The sequence below is a fragment of the Python bivittatus genome, unplaced genomic scaffold, assembly GCF_059951505.1.
Source record: "Python bivittatus isolate LINGU-HERP-01145 unplaced genomic scaffold, Pbiv_v1 ctg000690_np1212, whole genome shotgun sequence".
Lineage (NCBI taxonomy): Eukaryota > Metazoa > Chordata > Lepidosauria > Squamata > Pythonidae > Python > Python bivittatus.
Window position 1 is genome coordinate 2,762,081 of NW_028277096.1, and position 19,284 is coordinate 2,781,364.

The window sequence follows — 19,284 nt, forward strand, 5'->3', positions numbered from 1 at the left end:
CCTTGATGTAGTTGTTGTGAGCTGTCCAGAGTTGTTGGGAGTTGGGCAGCATACAAATTTGATTAATAAATAAAATAAATAAAGGTGACAGGTTTCTCTTTCATAAACCAATAATTAGTCTTTTGAGTCTTAATCCATTTAGGGAAGACTGCGTTACCTAGGACCAATAAAGATGTCATAGATGGTCATCTCCTTGTGCCATGTGAAATATCTGAACCCTACTATATAGTTAGAAGATGAAGCTCTTGCCAACCCTTTAGAAGAGGAAAAAGGGGACTGAGGAAATCACCTTGATATCAATATCTGGGAAGATCTTAGTAAAGATCATCATGCAATGGGTTTGCAACCCATTAAAAGGACCAAGGTGAAGCCAGCATGGGTTCGTTAAAAATAGGTTGTGCTATCTTTTTTTTTTTTTTTAACAAAGTGACAATATTCGTAGATCAAGGGAATGCTGTGAACGTAGTGCACCTATATTTCAGTAAGGCATTTGATAAAGTTGACTAGATCCTTCTTCCTGATAAAATGGAATAAATAAATAAACTGGTATAAGATAGACAGTACCTGGATCAGCAGTAGTATTTCTGAGAAAGATCTGGGTGTCCTGGTAGAGTACAAAATTAGCATGAGTTGGCAATGTGTTGCAGCTACCAAAAGAACCAATGTAATCTTGGGCTGCATCAACAAAGGTATTAAGATCATGGGAAATGATAATCCCACTCTGTGCTCCACTGGTCAGACCATCCCTGGAATACCATGTCCAGTTTTGGTTGCCACAACACAAGAAGGATGCTGATGAACTGGAAAGAGTGCAGAGAGAAGCAACAAAGATGGTGAGAGATTTGGAAGCTAAATCCTATAAGGAATTGTTAAAATAACTATATGTTTAGCCGAAAGAAGAGAAGGTTAAGGGGAGATATGATAGCAGGCTGCCAGTACTTGAAGGAGCATCACAGGCAGGAGGGTGTAGATTTATCCTCCATAGTGCCCAAGGGTAGGACAAGAGCCAATGGGTAGAAGCTTTACAGAGACAGATCCAAATTCAAAATAAGGAGAAACTTCCTGACCATGAGAGCTATTAAGCAGTGGAACAGCCTGCCTCTTGGAGTCATAGGTTAAAAACCATCACTGAAGGTTTTTAAACAAATGTTAGACAGTCATTTGGGATAGTCTGATTCCTGCGCTGGGCAGGACTGGAAGACCTTCAAAGTCCCTTCCAACCCTATGGTTCTATACTCCAAGTCCGTTCATTGTTTACATTAGTAACATCAGTTATATTGATTGGGAGATAGAAGACCTCTCCATTGTAGGAGAGTTAGAATGAAATTTACACTAATGACTTGGAGTGTTATGTTTGTGACCAAATTTTCTAGCATTATTGTAATTAATTATTGTAACTGTAATGAAAAATGGCAAAGCACGTTTCAACCATAAAATGTGTCTTATGTGTTATTTTAAAAACCAGTAGTGTGAGTGACATGCATATTGATTCTGAAAAGGAATGAATATGTTACTGGAATTTCAGTGAATTTAAAAGGCCAGCATTTAGCAGACATTGTCTGTTCTTAAAAAAAAAATTAAGCAGGTTTGATCATGGCTAGTACTTGGATGGGAAATTCTAGGGGATTGGGAAATTGAAAAAATATTCCAGAATATCCCAGAAGGCAAAGGCAAAGTATTTGCATATAGTTGCTAAAAAAACCTAAATGGGCATGTCCATCTAGCCACAGGAAGTCAACTTGACTTTAGGATCAGTCTTTACTTTTTAAAATTTTCAATGCACTAGTATTTCCCTTCTAAAAGATGCTTCTGAAAAGGTTAATTGACACAAACATCTTTTCTGTTGCAAAGTGTCAAAAAGATGCACTTTGATGTAAAGCACTGGTGTGCAAGAAGAATATGTGTAATTTTTGCAGTTATCACTTTTTCCAACTTGAGTGCCATACCATTCATCCCATGATCTCCCACCAAGCATCTTGGGCTCCAGAACAATTGCAGGTAACTTGCAGCAAGTCTAGCAATAGAAACCTAAACTTAGTAATTATATGACATTCTGTCTCTCATCATCTTGTTTCATTGACAAATCCAGGCTAAGGAATTTGAATTCTCTGGTCATTTAATCTTATTGTAGTGCTACCAAAAACTCTCCTTTATGTTAAGCTAGCATAAAGATATTGAAGGATGCTAGAAAATGGTCTCATCCTACTGTATAACTCATCCTGTCAGCTACTGGCCTAAACAAAGGTCCATTCATGGAAGGATTTCTGCAGCATTATAAAAATAAGACCAAAAGGGAACATCAGATTATTTATTGAATTATTTATCTGCTGCCTCAATTCAAGAGGACACTAGGTGGCATTACTGATAATCAAATTTAAAAAGATCACATAACAATAATAAAGTATAATAAACACAGTAATACAAGTTCAAATATAAGGTTAGTGCTAATGGCTCCAAAGGCTGTGTGGAGCCATCCTTGTTGGGGGTGGGGGGTGGGGGTAGCTGTTCACAAAGAATGCCCACCAGCTTATCCTCTCATAATGTATCATCTGATAAGAGGGAACCTTCTGCAGGCATCTTCTGGTCATCTAAATCAGATGGACAAAATCTGTTTGGGAAAAGAGTCTCTTAGACGGTTGTACAGAGGCATGTGTTTAACACTACATGGCAGCATCACTGACCATGGGGGATGCATCCTAAAGCATTTGCCTCTGCTTTCAGTTTCATGGGCTTGGTGAAGCTTAGACCACCCTGTGATAGTATGATATCTGATTTAAATAAGCAGGTTCTTTGATCATAAGCGCTTATTAGGAAGTAGCATCTTCATTCCACTTCAAAGTTGAGTTTGCAACAAAGGTGTGGCTTGCATCTACTAGGTCTTGTGTTGCAAACTATGTTTCATGGTTTAGGAGAATGGGTGAACCTGCCAATTGCTGCTTATTCAGCAAATCACTATTTGATAAACTGTGATTCAGTACAATTTGTAATTATAACCAAAAATGTTGAGACTAGATTTAGGCTGTACAGAGGCAGGTGGACCTTAGAAGCACAGCTGGGGCAGAGGTGCTGGCAAAGAGATTTAGGTATAATTTTTGGCTTGCTTGAAACTGTGGTAAAATAGGTAATGAGAGAGAATGGTAATTCATGTCTGCTGTTTAGCAATTGCTCTCCTGGTCCTCCTATTAGACAAACTAATTGTACCCCCTCTACTTTTTGTCTCTATCTATTCATCCCATGAATCCCCCTAGAAAAAAGCTTTCATTCAAATCATACAATGTAATGTTAGTGAGAGAATTTAATGTAATTAGCAGCCTGTCAGAATTGGCTCAACATTCAATTGCAGCCTAGCAGCTGGGAAGGAGGGTTTATTTGTTGAACCTTTGGATAAATTCTGCAAAAAGGTGGTGCCTAAGTCACAGTTTGGTTTAGGAAAACAGGTAACCTTTTACACCATCCCCAGAATCACCTCATCTTACAATCTGCCCATATGTTGACACAGGTAAAAGCAATTCTCATTATGTAGTTTGCTTTTCTGCTTGAGTACTTTATGGGCAAGAATAGATCCAAACCAGAAATCCCCTTTTCTTCACCAAAGGCCACATTCCTATGTAGGTGATTCTTGAAGACTGCATCATGGTTGTGGACGGGGCACAAGTCACTCCATGCACTTTTTTTTCTTTTACCACATGATGGTAACTGCCCTATGCTATGGGATTCCATGGGCCATGTGAATTGGGCTAGGGTTAGGGTTAGGGTTAGGGTTAGGGTTAGGGTTAGGGTTAGGGTGGAAGGAAGGAAGGAAGGAAGGAAGGAAGGAAGGAAGGAAGGAAGGAAGGAAGGAAGGAAGGAAGGATGGATCAGTCATCCCCTCCAAAGGCCTGGGCAAAGAACCAGGTCTTTAAGGCCCTTCAAAACACCAGCAGGGTGGGAAGTGTTTGGATCTTGGGGGGGACTTCATTCCAGAGGGCAGGCATTACTACAGAGAAGGTGCGCTTCCAGGGCCTCAATAGGTGGCATTATTTAATCAGTGGAACCTGGAGTGCCCAATCCTGCCAGATCGAACCAGTTGAGCAGATACTATGGAAGACAGGCAGTCCCTCAAGTAACCAGGCCCTATGCCATGTAGGGCTTTATAGGTCACGACCAGCACCTTGAATCACGCCCGGAAGGAAACTGGCAACCAGTGCAGCTCACAAAGTAGAGCTGTTACATGGGCATACCGAGGCATGGCTCTCACTGCCCGTACTACTGCATTCTGGACCAGCTATAGTTTCCAAATGGTCTCTAAGGGCAGCCCCATATAGAGTGCGTTGCAGTAATTGCGCTGTGGGGTGCCTAGGGCATACGTAGCTGTCTGAAGGGGCCCCCAATCTAGGAGAGGGTGCAACTGGAGCACCAAATGAAGCGAGGCAAAACCCTTCCTGGCCACAGCTGCCACCTGCTCATTGGGCAGGAGCTGTGAGTCCAGAAAGACTCCCAAATTGCACATCATCCTTGAAATGCAACCTTATCCAAGTCAAAGATGGAATATCCCCAGATCTGGGCAGTCCAAACACCCACAGCCACTCAGTCTTGATAGGATTGAGTCGGAGATGGTTCCTCCCCACCCAAACTTGCACAGCCTCCAGACACTGGGACAGAAACTCAACAGCCTCACTTGGCCAGCCCAGAGTAAAAAATATATAATTGGGTATTATCAGAGTACTGATGATATTGAACCCCAAACCAGTGGATGACCTCATCCAGTGGTTTCATGTAGATGTTGAAAAGTAGGGGAGAGAGAATAGAACCCTGTGGTACTCCACAAGTGAGGGGCCTAGGGGACAGTCTCTCCCCACCAACAACACTGGCTGGAACTGCCCCAGAGAAAGGAAGAGAACCACCCTAAAACAGTGCCCCCAATCCCCAGTCTGTGGAGTCAGCTCAGAATAAATACCATGGTTGATGGTATTGAAATGTGCTAAGAGGTCAAGGAGCACAAGAATGGATGCACCACCACCATCCTGGTTCCATCACAGGTCATCAACAAGCATGACCAAAGCTGTCTCGGTACTAAATCCCAGCCTGAAAGCTGAAACTGGTCTAGATAATCCGATTCCTCCAGGGTTCTCATCACCTGCAGGCCAACCACCTTCTCAGCAACCTTCCCCAAAAAGGAAAGGTTGGAGACTGGTCAATGGTTATTGAAGATCATTGGTAGTCCTCATTTAGCGACCACAATTGGGACCAGCGACTCAGTCATTAAGCAAAGCAGTCACTAAGTGAAACTGTGACTGTGCTTATGATCTTACTTCAGCTTTCCTTTGCTTTACAGATCTGTGAAGATCGTAAATGTGAGGATTGGTCGCAAAGTTACTTTTTCATCACTGTGGTAACTGAATGGTTGCTAAACGAGGCAGTTGCTGAATGAGGACTACCTGTTTTCTCTATTGCTCCAGAAGGCAATAGAGCCATTGTGTTAAAATTACAAGGAAGGAGATTCAGGTTAGACATCAGAAGGAACTGAGAGTATGAACTGTAAACGAGTGGAATGGGCTGTCACATGAAGTATGAGTTTGCATTCCCTAGAAGTATTCAAACAGAGACTAGATGGTAATCTGTGAGAAATGCACCAATGGATCCTGCGCAAGTAGGGAACTGGACTAGATGACTTCTAAAGCCCCTTCCATCCTTGCAATCTTCACTTCTAGCAGCCTTCAGCTCCATAGGCCTGATGCTGCTTCCCCTTACTGACCTTGCATTTGTGAAGCAGGAGAGGGTCAGATTTTGAGAGCATGCAGGATGCTGCAGGTTTCCCATCTCAGTACACAAATTCAATCATGGGATTTCTGATTCCATCCTGTTTGCACTGTATTTGTCTGTTCCCTTGATCCACCTTGTCATCCTTCTGAATGGAAATATCTGTGTTCTTTTTCATCCCAGATTGCAGAGAAAGGGGTAAGCCAACAACTGCCGTTAATCTCGGGAGCAGTATGCAGGTGCAGGTAGGTTGGGGATTAAAACAAAATCAGATTTTTATTTAAATCATGAGGATCTTTCCCCTCCATCCTTCCCCCACTCCCCATAAAGGACCTTTTTTAGTATTAACCCTTCTCATTAATTTCATGTGGGATACCTACTTTGCTGATAGGTGCCAGGCATAGAAAGCTGCCTTTTATCAAGTAATTCCACTGGATCATTTGACTCCAGATTTTCAACACTGATTAGCAGCAGCTTTCTAATTTTACTTAGAGATAAACAGGGTAGAATATGAGCCATTCTACTTGTAAAGTATTTGTTTTTCCACTGAGCTATAGCCATCTATAAATCTAATTGACTGATTCATTTACACAGAATGCCAATAAGTGGTTCCTTTTCTTCCTTGCACTTTCCTTCCTTCTCAGCTTGTTGCTCAGCAAGCCACAACTGGGAGGGACAATTAAATCAAGTCTGCCCTGCTGGGAATCCTACATTGCTCCCTCTGGCTCACCCAAACTGGATTGTCCTGTTTGTCATTTACAGCACATGCCATTAGGGTGACTCCAGCAGCTTCTTGGTGGTCTCTCAGTATTGTACTGCATTCTGGCATGGAACATTTGGACAAACAGGGCCTTTCTTTTAAAAAAGGGCTTTTTTAAGCAATGTCAGTCTCCCAGGAATGCTGCTTGCCTTAATGTGTTACATTTGTGCCGGCTTGTTTCTGTTATACCTCCAGTACTAATTTTCTTAATTGTCTGTCATCTTTAAATTAAAATGAACAGACAGCTAGCTAATGGAGTGTTTAATCTCTTTCTTGGGAGAATATGCCTCTCCTAGTTTTAGTTTCTTAAAGAGACCAAGGCTGGGACTCAAAATTCATCTCCTAGCATCGTCTCCTTGGCTTTTTTCATCTTGACCTCAGGTGCGGAACTACAGGAAGCTGTTACAAATTTCTGGCTGAGGTGTTTCCTGCCTATGAGGTTGAAATAGGCAAGGTATCCCCATTCTCTCCTTTTATCATGTCCACACCTTTCTTTCTCTGTATAACTAGATGGGTGCACACATTTGTCTGGATTGCTACAAAACCTCTGCACTCACATATGTTCTCCAGCACTCCTGATTTACTGGGAACGTGCATGAAGTTTTGCTGGTGGTCCCCAATAAATCATTGTTTTTATTTAGTTCCATATTTACCTTGGGGGATCTTTGGGGGGGATGGTTTTTTCCCATTATATATGGATGAGCATTAAGGCTTTGTTAAGCATCAGCATCTCATTGGCCATGCTGCAGCTTCCAGCATTCATTAAAATCACAGCTAGGATAACATCTTTATCAAAAATAATAAATAATAGTACATTTAAATCCAGGACAAGAAATAAATGAACAGGGGATACAGAGAGAAGACATTATTAATGGGTAAAAGGATGAATGGAACCCACCACCACTTTGGGTGTTAGAATCAGATTGGAGAAAGCTGCTTAATACCAACCTAGATTTTTTGTCTATTGAGCCCAGTGGTGTCTATCAGGTCCTTTTTCATGCAGATGCCAGAAGCTGAACCACAACCTTCTGTGTGCAAATGATGACCTCTACCAAGGAGATATGGGGCCTCCTGAAAGATATAATGGGGGGAGGTCTCAATTTGTGACTCTTGCTTTGAGAGTAAGAGTATTAAGTATATAAATAAGCCCTAGTTTTGTAAATATACAACAGTACTGATCCTGTATTCATTTGTGGACTTGTGTATATATAGTATTTGTGATTTTAAAATCTTCCTTTCTGGCTCATATCATACATGTACACATACCCATGCACACGTGCATCACACACACACAATTCTTTTTGCATAAGTATATGGTGTATATTTTATTGTTTCTTTCTTTCTTTCAGTTTCACTTCCCTCTGTAGGTCTGTGGCTGTTCATCTGGCAGACAGCATGGAGATTATACCATCCTTCAATTTTCCATTTTCCCAACTCACGGGAAATTTAGCATCTGTGGCTCCCATCATACTCGTGATCCTTCTGCTGGTTCTTTGCTCTCCCTTTAAAAAGTATGTGACTGTCTTGGGATGTCATGGGTGGAGAAGGGAGAAATGGCAAGAGACAATTAGCAGGCAGGATGTACATTATTGAGATAATGGGTAGGTTACTTGCTCCTTAACTTGCTTTTTTTTGTTTTTTTACTTTTTTCTTTCAGACATTCATTCAACCTACAAACATGGAACTTGGGCATGCATGGTCACTCTTCTGACCCATTCAGATATTCATGTCACGAGTGAAACAATTTATTACTGAGTCAGATAATTAGTTCTGTATTATCTGCTTACCCCAAATTAGGGAATAGAGAGCTCTCCCTCGTGCAACAATTATTTTTATACTTTATTAATATTCTACCTTTCCTCTAAGAAGAACCCAGGAGTGGAATACCAAGCAATAAGAGTGCAGTATTGCAGTACATCAGTTAAAACATCTAGAAAAAACAAAAAGCAAATATACATGTCAACTGGCAACTATACTGTAATGCAACAAATGTTGCATTAAAAATATTTTGTTTCTAGCACAGTATTATCTCAATAATGGTCTGAATAAACAAATGTGCCCTTAAGTGTTAACTAAAATAAATTTGGAACCGCTGCTGGAAGGCCTTTTGGACCATGTCCTCTGATAGCCCCATAACTGGAACCTTCTTGTTCAATCAGCTGGTGTGGGGTAGGGACTTGTATAATTTTCCCCAATAAAATTATTGTATGTAGTTTGTGTATTCTTATGTGTATCTCACCAACGTGGTGTTTAGCCCACTAAGAAGCACATTTCTGTGGGCCACGTTCTACACTGGAAACAGCATGTGATATGGCACTTTAAGGACCAATGCTTTGTGGTATAAGATGTAGTAAAGCAGATTCTGCATTGTTGGATCTGTGGTAAAAGAGATCCTAGTGCAGCCTTTTGTTCTTCTAAATGTATTGCATTAATGAGCCATGCTGAGTGGGAATTGTGGATCCGCACATTTGGAGAGCACTAGATTGCTCCAGGCTATGTGACTTCTAAAAGTCTTAACATGATAGCCTCAAGAGTCATCTGAACATTCGTGTGTGTACACTGAAGATACTTCCTCTTGGATTGCCACTAAAGTGAAGTGTCTGCTGCATGGCTAAGTTTGTAGGTAGCTCCTTACTTAGTTGCTGGATATCCTGAGTAGAACAAAAATTCAGCAGTAGAGGATTCTTTGCATGCATTATACTAATACATTATACTTCGCATGCATTATACTAAAACTATAATTCAGTTCCTGACATCTCTTGTTGGGTGTTAAATACTCCTACCTCAAACCCTGCTGGCTGGGGAATTCTGGGAGTTGAAGTCCACTCATCTTAAAGTGGCCAAGTTTGGACAACACTGCCCTAGAGGGTCACTCCAATTTGCAAACTACAGAGCAAATTGGATCAGTGCTCTCACTTGTATATTATAGCTTCTTTTACTGAGGTCTGAAATAAATTATCTGTGTTATTATGAGCGTGCAGTGCCTTCACAGTCAAACTTCTGTGTTTTTACTCAGGAAAAAGCGGCATTTGTCAACCAGAACTGTGAAGAGGGACATAAACACGTCTGAGCTACTCAATATGGTGAGTGTTTCTGAGATTGCTGTTAAATGCAGATTGAACAAATTGACCAACCCTTCTAACCAGTGTAATGAATTGGGATATTTACAGTTATAATGATGGCAGCTGTTCTTACTTTTTGATCACAGCCTGAATTACTGGGTTTGATCCTTACATTCATTTTACAGAGTGGGTGCTGCTTTCCTGTGTGTTGCAATGAAATTATATCAGTTGTGCAAAGAAGCAGGGCCTTGCTGGTTGCAGCCTCAAAGTTATAGAATACATTTCCCAATGCATTTCGTATATATCTTTTAGCAGAGGAAAAAAAATCCCTCAGAGAAAAACCATAACAAAAATTCCCTGCGGAGTAAAACTTCAACAACAAGAGTTGGATGAACCAGTTCAGCTGATACATTTAAAAAGTCCTGGAGAACTGAAAGATTTTTGGCTAGCAAATCTCCCTGGGGAAAGGAATGTTATATAAAGGGTGCCACCATTAAAAAGGCTCTTTTTCTAGTGGCCATTTTTGTAAACCCAGAAGATAAGAGCATCTGGCAAAGGTCCCTTGATGGCAATTTTATTTCCAGATTTTTCAAGAAAACCACCAGTTACAGACCTGTAGATATTTCAGTTTTGTTATACTATACATATTCTCTTCATTACTGTAGGTTTTAAGCTGACCTTTGCTTTGGAGAAAGGGGCCATGTACAGTGAAACTGTTCGATCGTTGTTTTGATCAAAGTGGTAGCCCTGATACTTCTTAACTGCAGATTTGGGCTTCATGGAGAGTTGAGTTTTGCCTTGTTATTCTTTAATGAGAGGCTGCAATCTGTGCAGTATTTCTAGCATGTTAAATTAAGAAAAAAATTATTTCTCTGCATGTTTCAGTGTGTCCAGTGATGTACGTGAGCCAGGAAATGCTCTCAAAAGTGTCCTGAGTGTTGCTAAGACTAGTGAGATACAACTCTCTGACGTAACATGGCTCTGCTCAGTTTCCAGGCTGCCCCTCTCATTGGCCAAGTAGTCACTAACGTGGACTCTTCTATAAGTTTGTTCTACTCCTCAGAAAGGCATGTTGGAACTCTTTGTACCCTCTAGGTGGCAATAGACACTCAACAATATGACCAGCCTCAGAGCACATGAAGAAAGCTTTCAACTTTTTAAAATATATTATAGGGTATGTGGAACTAGCCATCTAGTTCATCAGCATGTGGCTCTGGAATAAAACAGCAATGTATCCATTTCAATTTTATAAAGGTGATCACCTCTCCTTTTCCCAATTTCATTCTGCAGATGAGTTACACTGCTGCCATTACAGCACCTGGTACAGGCAGCGTAGTAAATGAATGGATATGTAGTAATGCAGCATAAATGGGAATTGTTGTTGGATTCATTTTGTTTTGTTCTGATAAACGTTGCCCAGAAGAATTCTAAACTGATCTATCCTTGGTTGGAAAATGCTTCCAAATTAGCACCAGGTAGAATTCTGTTCTACTGCTTTTATTGAACAATTGTTCTAGGATGGTGCTCTCTTGACCAGGTAGTAACTGCTTAGCACTTCCTCAAGATCCAAGAATCTAAATGTTATCATTTTTAAGTCCTTTTATATTCTTGCAGCTGCTAGCAGCAGAGGAGGTGGAGTAAGTTGTACAAGTTCCCTTGATGCTGCTGTCAAGAAGTGATGGACGGTGAATAGAACTTAGACCTTTTGGCTTGTGTAGCAGTCCAAAAGCAATCACAAGAAGACTCTTTTGACTGTTTCTTTGCAGAGCTACAGCCCCACTCAACAAACCTATTAGGCTTTATTTATCTCCTTAAAAAGGTTTTTGCCTATATGGCCTTATTAAGCCCTCTGTTTAGCCAGGCTGCCTTATTTGCGTAGGAGTTGAGAATCTATACCTTGACTGTTAGTCTGTTTGGTTTCTTATACAGACAAAACTGGAAGATGGGTTGCCTCTAGAAAGGAAGTCTCTTGCAGATCAATGTTTACGCAAAGGTAAGGTTTCATTTCAGGACATGAAATGCTTTGGATACTTAAAATAGGCTGTATGTAACAAAGTGTAAATAAGTAATCTTTTTGCAATACACATTGCACAAGGAATCCCATAGACTTGCAGCTTTCTTCCCAAATTATTGTCATGGTTCAGGCATCAGAGGCATCTCAGTTTTTTTCTGTCTCGTTTCTTTTCCCTACAGGCACATAAGAATTCCACTTACCTGCATTTTCTCAGGAGTTGTATTTTTCTCTATCTTAAGCCTTCCTCAGTATGCAATAAAAGGCATGTGAGCCTCAGTGGAGTTGGTCACTAGAAAGAGAGTAACTTGAACATGCCCTGAGTGAACTTTGCCTACTGAGTAGATGTCATTCACTCATATCAGGAAAGCACAGTATGACAATTTGCAAATTTCCAAGATTTATTTCTGGTAGAAATGAGTATCTTCCCTCTCTAGGCTAGACTAAAGAGTATTAAGTTAAAATTTCTATTTACTGTGTGTTTTGAAAAAGTTACTCCTTTTCAGTCTGAATCCATGAAGCTTTTATGAAAATGAAAGAGGCAGGAACTAAACTGAGCATGAGCTTGTCTTAAGGAAGTGGGGATTACAATAACAAATCAAAGATTGCAACAGAAACACGTGTAATAGATTTACTTCTGCATAAGCATGCATAGGATTGAGCTGCAGAGGGGAATATTTTGTAATGGCTAGAGCAAGAAGACATGTCCTGTTCTCCTATCCGGTTGTACATAAGCCTGGCCTTTATTGCGACGGAGGAGATTTTGCTAATACAGGTTGTTGTTGTTCAGTCGTTAAGTCGTGTCCGACTCTTCGTGACCCCATGAACCAAGGCTAATACAGGTAGTCCCTGGGTTAAGAACTCCTGGGTAACAGAGGACCCATACAGAGCCTACTGTAGCAAAATCTGAGTTAAATACACAATGATTCGAGTTCATTACACAATACTACTTACATACAAATTCGACTTAAGGACAGACTTTGGGAATGGAACTCGTTCTTAAACTGGGGACTACCTGTAATTTTAGAAACCTCTTTGAAGTTGTTACATACAGGTAGTCCTTGGGTTATGACATCAGTTGGGACCGGGAACTCTGTCACTAAGCAATGTGGTTGTAAAGCGCTATGTCACATGACCATGCTGCTAGCAATGGCAGTTCTGGCAATTCCTGGTTACCATCATTAAGCAAGAACCATGCAGGTCATTAAGTGAGGACCTCACATGATTGCAACTTCCTGCCAGCTTTCCCATTGACTTTGCTTGTGAGAAGCTGGCATAGAAGTTCTCAAATCATGATCACATGATTCCGGGATGCTGCAACGGTTGGAAATCTGGGCTGGTTGCTGAGCACTCAGATTGTAATCACATGACCTGGGGGTGCTGTGACAGTCAGAACTTTGAGGACTGGTCATAACTACCATTCATTCAGCGCCACCGCAAGTTTGAATGGTCTCTGAATGTGTAGTCGTTAAACGAGGACCACCTGTACTATGCTTCTTACTAAGTTAAAGGACTCCTTTCTTTTTACTTTTTCTTCCTACAAAAGATGCTAGAAGCCCCACATAGAATATTTTGGTCCATGGCAGTGCAAAGAACATGACATTAAACTAGTTGTGCAGATCAACCTTAATTTTAGTAGAGAATGTGTGACTCTTCAGAATAGCCAGAAGAGGGGTAACAGTCTTGTGAAACAATTGGGCCATCTAAACTTTGATGACAATCTCCTTTAATGGGGGTTCACGTGAATCTTCTCCTAACAGGTTGGCCAGCCTATCTGTGCAGTTTCCATGTGTTCCATGTGCATGCCCTGTCAGAGACTCTTCTCCTGTTTAGCATGATGTTTCTGCTACTGAGGTAGCTTTGGCTTCATTGTACAGCTCCCAGGTCTCAGGAATAGGCAAACTCTTTATTTGCAGCTGCAAGACAGTTGACAATTGGGCTGTGCCTAAGCCTTGACAGAAGATCAAGATTGATTATATCTGCCTATTGTTTAGCAAGCATTTGTCCTTTCTATTGCTAATCATGTGTAATCTCTTTATAATGTTTGTAATGTCTTTATAAACAGTAAGATGGATTGGAGTTTGTTGTGTTGTGTTGCTGTAATTAAGGCTTCTTTCCCATGAGCTCTGGAAGTGGAGGGTACAAAGTGGGCAGGAGGAGAATTGCATTTCAATAAGGAGCAGTCTTTTGGCCATCTGAATAGAACGTGGATCACTTATCACTGGTTTCTAGCTATAACTTTTTCTGAGTTGGCTCGCATGTCTTGAATCCTTAGAAATGCTACATGATGTGCCTGGGTTTTTTTTGGAAAAAGGAGATCTGCTAGAATTTAAATCTGAGTGAAGGCCTCTTCTCAGAACTTTTTTAGCTCCCCGAAGGCCACTGGGATACAACTCTTCTGTTTAGTAACATGAACCAAGGCCAGGATAAGCATGTGCTGCTCTCTGGACTTGACCATGCAAAGGCTAAGGAGTTGAAAACTAAAACTCTGAAGATTAACAGGTTGCATTATCTCTGCATTAGAAATTGCCCACTGCTCTGCCTTTGGCAGAGTTTCAGACCTCTCAATTTAATCTTCCTAAGGGCCTTTCCCTCCTTGTTTCCTATCTTTGTACAAACATCCCCTGGCAACATCTTTATTCTGCCATGATACTTAGCTCAGGCTTGAGACAGCCTGTTTGTGGTTAGCTGTACTGGAATTGACATATTCCTGTTTTCCTCTTAAGTCAGCAGCAACCAGTGGCAGTTTAAGGGTGAGGGCAATGTGTCATGCTTCCTGTCCATGTTGACATTGGATGGCCCATAGAAGGCAGGAAGAGCCCACCACCTATTTGTCATTTGGGTGGTACTTTACATGCTCCTCCCCTGGAGCCCATGGCACTGTCCTTTGTGTCCTTTTTCTTCTCGAGGGGAATAGAACAGAGGAGAGCTACCAGGGGCTTCATACTTAAAGCTCCTTACAACCACTGGACAGCTAATATATGGCGTGGAAGGGCTGCATTGTAAAGACTGCTCTACCAGGCAGCATCTTCACACACACAAGCTGTTGGGTGGCTTCCTTTAAGAACATTTAAGAGCAGAACAGCTGATCTGTGGGATATGACTGGTTACAGGGAAAAGTAATCTCTCCTGTTTTACCATGCAACACCCAATTAGCTGCAAGCCTAGCACCTGACTGGTGGTGTGGGGGAGGCCTACTGGTGAAGAAGGAGTGTCTGCTTTACTGTGCAATCCTCTCACTCATGACTTTGCTGTCTCAGGGTCTTGTTTTGAGTGTTGGTCTACAGGTAGTCCTTGACTTATGACCATTCAGCAACTGTTCAAAGTTCTGGTGGCACTGAATGAAGGGACTTATGACCTGTGCCCAAAGTTATAGCCATTGCAGTGCTTCCATGATCATGTGATCAAATTTGGGTGCTTGGCAACCAGCAGGCACTTACAACCTCAGGGGTACCTCAACTCCCCCCACCCACCTATCTCCCCCATCTATGCCCTTTTGGCCCCCTGCTGCCCTGCGCTCCACTGCCCCAGCTGACCTTTGCCATCTTCTTGCTCCTGCTGCTGATGAGGTGTGCCTGGCCTGGCTGGCAGGCTGGGGCTGGGCTTCGCACTGTGAAAAAAAAAAAGTAAAAAGCAGCCCCTGAGCTGCGGCATGCCAAAAAGCGGTCTCAGCTGCACCTGTGGATTGGAACTGCCCAGGAATTGCAAGGAAAGGATCCAATAGAACTCACCCAAACTGGGGTCTGACTTTGCCACCTCGCCCTTCCCTGCACCTCCTCGCCCCTCTTCACAACCCTCATTCACTTGTTGGGTTTTTCCAGGATAAAAGCACCGGTGCCCCCCCCCCACCTTATCATTAGTTCATTAGTCTTAAGTCTGCAGGCAACAGCTTCCCCGCTTAAAAAACATCTGCTGCCAAAGAAAGACCTGAAAGAAGGAGGCAAACCTGAATGGAGTCTGAACTCCATGCTTTCTCCCCCCCAGCCCAACCCTCCAATTTGGAAGAAGGACTTCAAAGAGGGTTCGGGCTTTGGGTTCCTTGCAGCCAACGAGTGCATGACCGGGGCTTGCTAGCAGAGCAAACACAGCCTCCCACATGGAGCGCCATTCCTGCAAGGGTCACCGCCACCTTTTTTGTCTCCCTGTCCAAGGGGAGAGCATCTGTCCCTAAAAGGCCTCGCTCAGGTGCGGATTCAACTCCTGCAAGATGCAGCATGAAAAGGCACCAAAGAGCATTTGCCCTGGGAAGCTCCTTTGCTTGCAAAAAACAAAGGGGCTTTTTGGCACACCGCGGCTCAGGGGTTGCTTTTTGCTTGTTTTTTTTTTTCCACAGCTTGAAGCCCAGCCCCAGCCAGGCTGGGCATGCCTCATCAGCAGCAGGAACAAGAAGACAGCGAAGGTCAGCTGGGGTGGTGTAGCACAGGGTGGCAGGGGCCTTGGAGTGCAGGGTAGCAAGGGTGACTGCAGCATGGTTCTGGGGCTGCTTGCTGCACAGGATGGCCAAAAGGGCAGAGATGGGGGGGAAGATAGGTGGGTGGGGGGAGTTGGAGGCAGTCCCTTACCTTACTGAGGCTTGGGGCTGGGAGCAACCACGCCTGGAATGGCTTGGATTGGGGTGAGTACCCATTTAGCAATCCGCGATTCTCAGTTAAGGACAGCAACCGGGACTGATGGGATTGCCATTGCTAAGCAATGTGGTCACATGACAGCTCACTTCATGACCGTATCGTTTAGTGATGAAAATTCCAGTCCCAGTTGTGGATGTAAGTTGAGGACTACATGTAGTGCTCTTTTGAAAATGCACTAAATCCATGTCAAAACAAGCCCACCTAGCAGCTGATAGACTGGAGGAGCTGTCCATTTAAAACCAGAGCCATTCTTGCTTTACAGGGAGCCCCCACGCCCATATATCAACTATCCACTGCCTATAGCTGTATCAGATTTTGATCACTGGCTAAATCTATGGGCCTAGCCATTTGCCAAACCATCCACTAATCACTATCGTTCCGGCTAGTAATGTTAAGAAAAGGGGAGGGCAGTAAAACCACAATTTAACCAACAGCTTTGCTCAACATGCCGTGGCGCACTCAAGATATCAGCAAGTCAGAATTATAGAGAGGCTAAAGAGGAAGATAAGGATAGGCAGTGAGAGAGCAGAATTTATGCTGATTTAGTTCTTTTGGCTCAAGGATGAGTAGAGAGCAATTTAAGAGATCTGTGGGGAAAAGCCCTCTGAAAGGTCACCAGGAATAATTGGTGACCCAGAGGGTTTTGGTGATGCTGCCCCAAACAGATTCCTTTTATTGGCTTCTGAAATAGACATTGGTTGCCTTGGACTTGGGTGACATTTCACTTTCCACAGGAGCGTGAGAAAGAGTTGTTTTCCCCCCTTGCCTTTGGCCAGCAGTGCAGGCCAGCAGTGAAAGGGGAAATTCACTTTCCTGCTGAAACAATAGCTTTTCATCCGTGAATAGCCTTATGCCTTGAAGGCAATGCTCCACAGAGAGATATATCCTTCCCTTCCAGATCTGAAATGGGTGTTCAGTTTACAGGCTTGCCAACTGAGAAAGTATGATCTTTAGGAACTTTCCTCCACCATTGTTGCTTGGACCAAAAAATTCCTACATAAACAATGGTATATGTGTGTTTGTATGTGGGTGTGTATATATGTGTGTGTGTGTGTAACACATTGGATGGCTCATACCTCCAGGCTAGTCAGTCGGTATGATCTAAAAATCAAGGTATCTCCTGTTAAACCTTGCAAGGAAAAGAAGTTCAATTAAAATTAATTCAAAATAAAAAAGAAAGATGGCTAAACCAGAGCCTCAAGACAGCTGACCTGTGTAAGTAAATAAATCTGAACTACCTGGAGGATGAGTCATGGCAACTGGACTTCTTTTCTTTTTGGTTAGAGACGTTTCGCGAAATTTGGTAATGAAACACCTCTAACCAAAAAGAAAAGTCCAGTTGCCATGACTCAACCTTCAGACAATTCCACCTGGATGCTGAGAATTTTCATAAACATAAATTTGAACTATTTTAGATAAACTTTGTTGTACCCTTGTTGCTATATGAAATTCTTAACTTTACAGCTCAAGTTTTACAATGTTATTTTTATAGCATTGACCAAGGCTGCAATCCTGTGCATTCTTGGGAATAAATTCTGTAGTACCCACTGAATAAATGTGGTGTATAAATTGCACTGCTAACTTGGTCTGCTTTGATTGGATAAGTTTTTTAATAAGAATGAATAATTCACAACTTAGAGATACTTGTATTCAACACTCCTACTTTTGCTTCTATCCTATCCTCAAAGAATATAGCATTCTTTTTCAAGATGGTGGAGTAATGTAAAGAATTACAAAACAAATAGAATGGAAAAACAGTAAAAGCAATGCTAAATCAGCCAAAAAATATTAAAAACAACCAGCAGGCTCTTTTAATCTGTTATTTGTTGTGCTTGCATTATGCTAGCCCCATGGATGGCCTGGACATGTAGCTAAATATGACTGTCTGTCAACCATTTCTTGCATCTTGCTTAGCACCTTTAGGCCTTGACCACATTGCATGGCACTCTCCTTTTCCTCACATTCCCCTGTTTGGTATTTCATCAGTATGCCAAGGGAGAGGCCACCACCATTAGCTGGCTCTGTTTTCTGACTCTTGACTAATGGCAGAACTGATCCTGGGAATTGCAGGTCCTTATGGAAGAAAACCTGATGCTCTGTCATGTTAGAAACTAGGACATGGTTAGTAGTAGAGGGGATGGTTCCAAAATGTGCCACTGGCCTAATGCTGCTAGAGAGGAAAGTCATCAAGAAGCAAGGGAGAAGGATACTTTCTTTACCTGGAAGCACAGCCTTATTCCTTTGGTGACCCTTTCCACCCAGTTGGAATTGGGGAATTGATTTATATCTCTGACATTCCTACTCTGGTCAGTCCTGAATTGTGGCATTATAGCTCAGGCTGAATATTCTGAAGTCCTGCATTTGAAATTTGTTTGTGCCTGAAGTAGAGAAATCAAGTGGTGCCCCTTTCTCGGGTAAAGGGGAAAAAATACAGCCTAATCCTATGCATTACTTGGAAGAAAGTCTTGCTTTCAGTGAGGCTTACCTTTTAGCATGTATGCATGGCACTGGCAGTTATATAACTGTTCATTTACTGATGTTTTAATGGTGACCTAAATATGCTATCTGATGTGTCTGCCATGCTCTGCTTATCTATTATTTTATTTATTGCATTTCTATCCAACATCTCTAAAAGTTCAAGGGAGAATGCATGGAGAGCTCCTGTAATTTTATCTCTGTGACTAGAATAGGTTAAGGGAGAATAACTAGCTCAAAGTCACTTGGAACTCTGTGGGAACTTGAATGTTATTCTCTTAGATCCAAGTCTTAACTACTGACTGTTCCAATGTTTAAGTTTGGCTCTAGTATAAATACTGAATACAAGGTAAACTGTAGTCTCAGAATAGTTAGGGAGCCTGCAGTGGCTAATTGAAGTGCTGGATAATCACCTCTGGAAAATTCTGGGGCTTTCTTATGCAATAAAACCTGTGTATCTCACAGATTTTATCACTGCTGCTGTCTGATTTGGCTTTTATGTCACCTGGCAATGCTCCTCACTTAGCTAATGGGTTGAGGTACACTATATACAAACAATGTGGTAATGGATTTCTCTCACTTTCTAAGAGTTTCCCTAGTCACTGTAAG

The 19,284-nt window shown here is 42.1% G+C and overlaps 1 protein-coding gene across 3 annotated transcripts in view; it reads left to right on the top strand.

The window, feature by feature from the left end:
- Positions 1-19,284, top strand: part of LOC103066363 (uncharacterized) — a 46,780-nt gene that overhangs the window by 5,708 nt on the left and 21,788 nt on the right. The window contains exons 2-5 of one of the 3 annotated variants that reach the window (XM_088152422.1): positions 5,923-5,984; positions 7,849-8,010; positions 9,516-9,582; positions 11,491-11,554. In XM_088152422.1, the coding sequence (XP_088008548.1) occupies positions 7,895-8,010; positions 9,516-9,582; positions 11,491-11,554 (247 nt within the window). In that variant the 5' untranslated portion in view covers positions 5,923-5,984; positions 7,849-7,894. Of the gene's footprint in view, positions 1-5,922; positions 5,985-7,848; positions 8,011-8,156; positions 9,583-11,490; positions 11,555-19,284 lie in introns of those variants that run through there. The other 2 variants (XM_088152420.1, XM_088152421.1) reach the window with 2 other exon arrangements.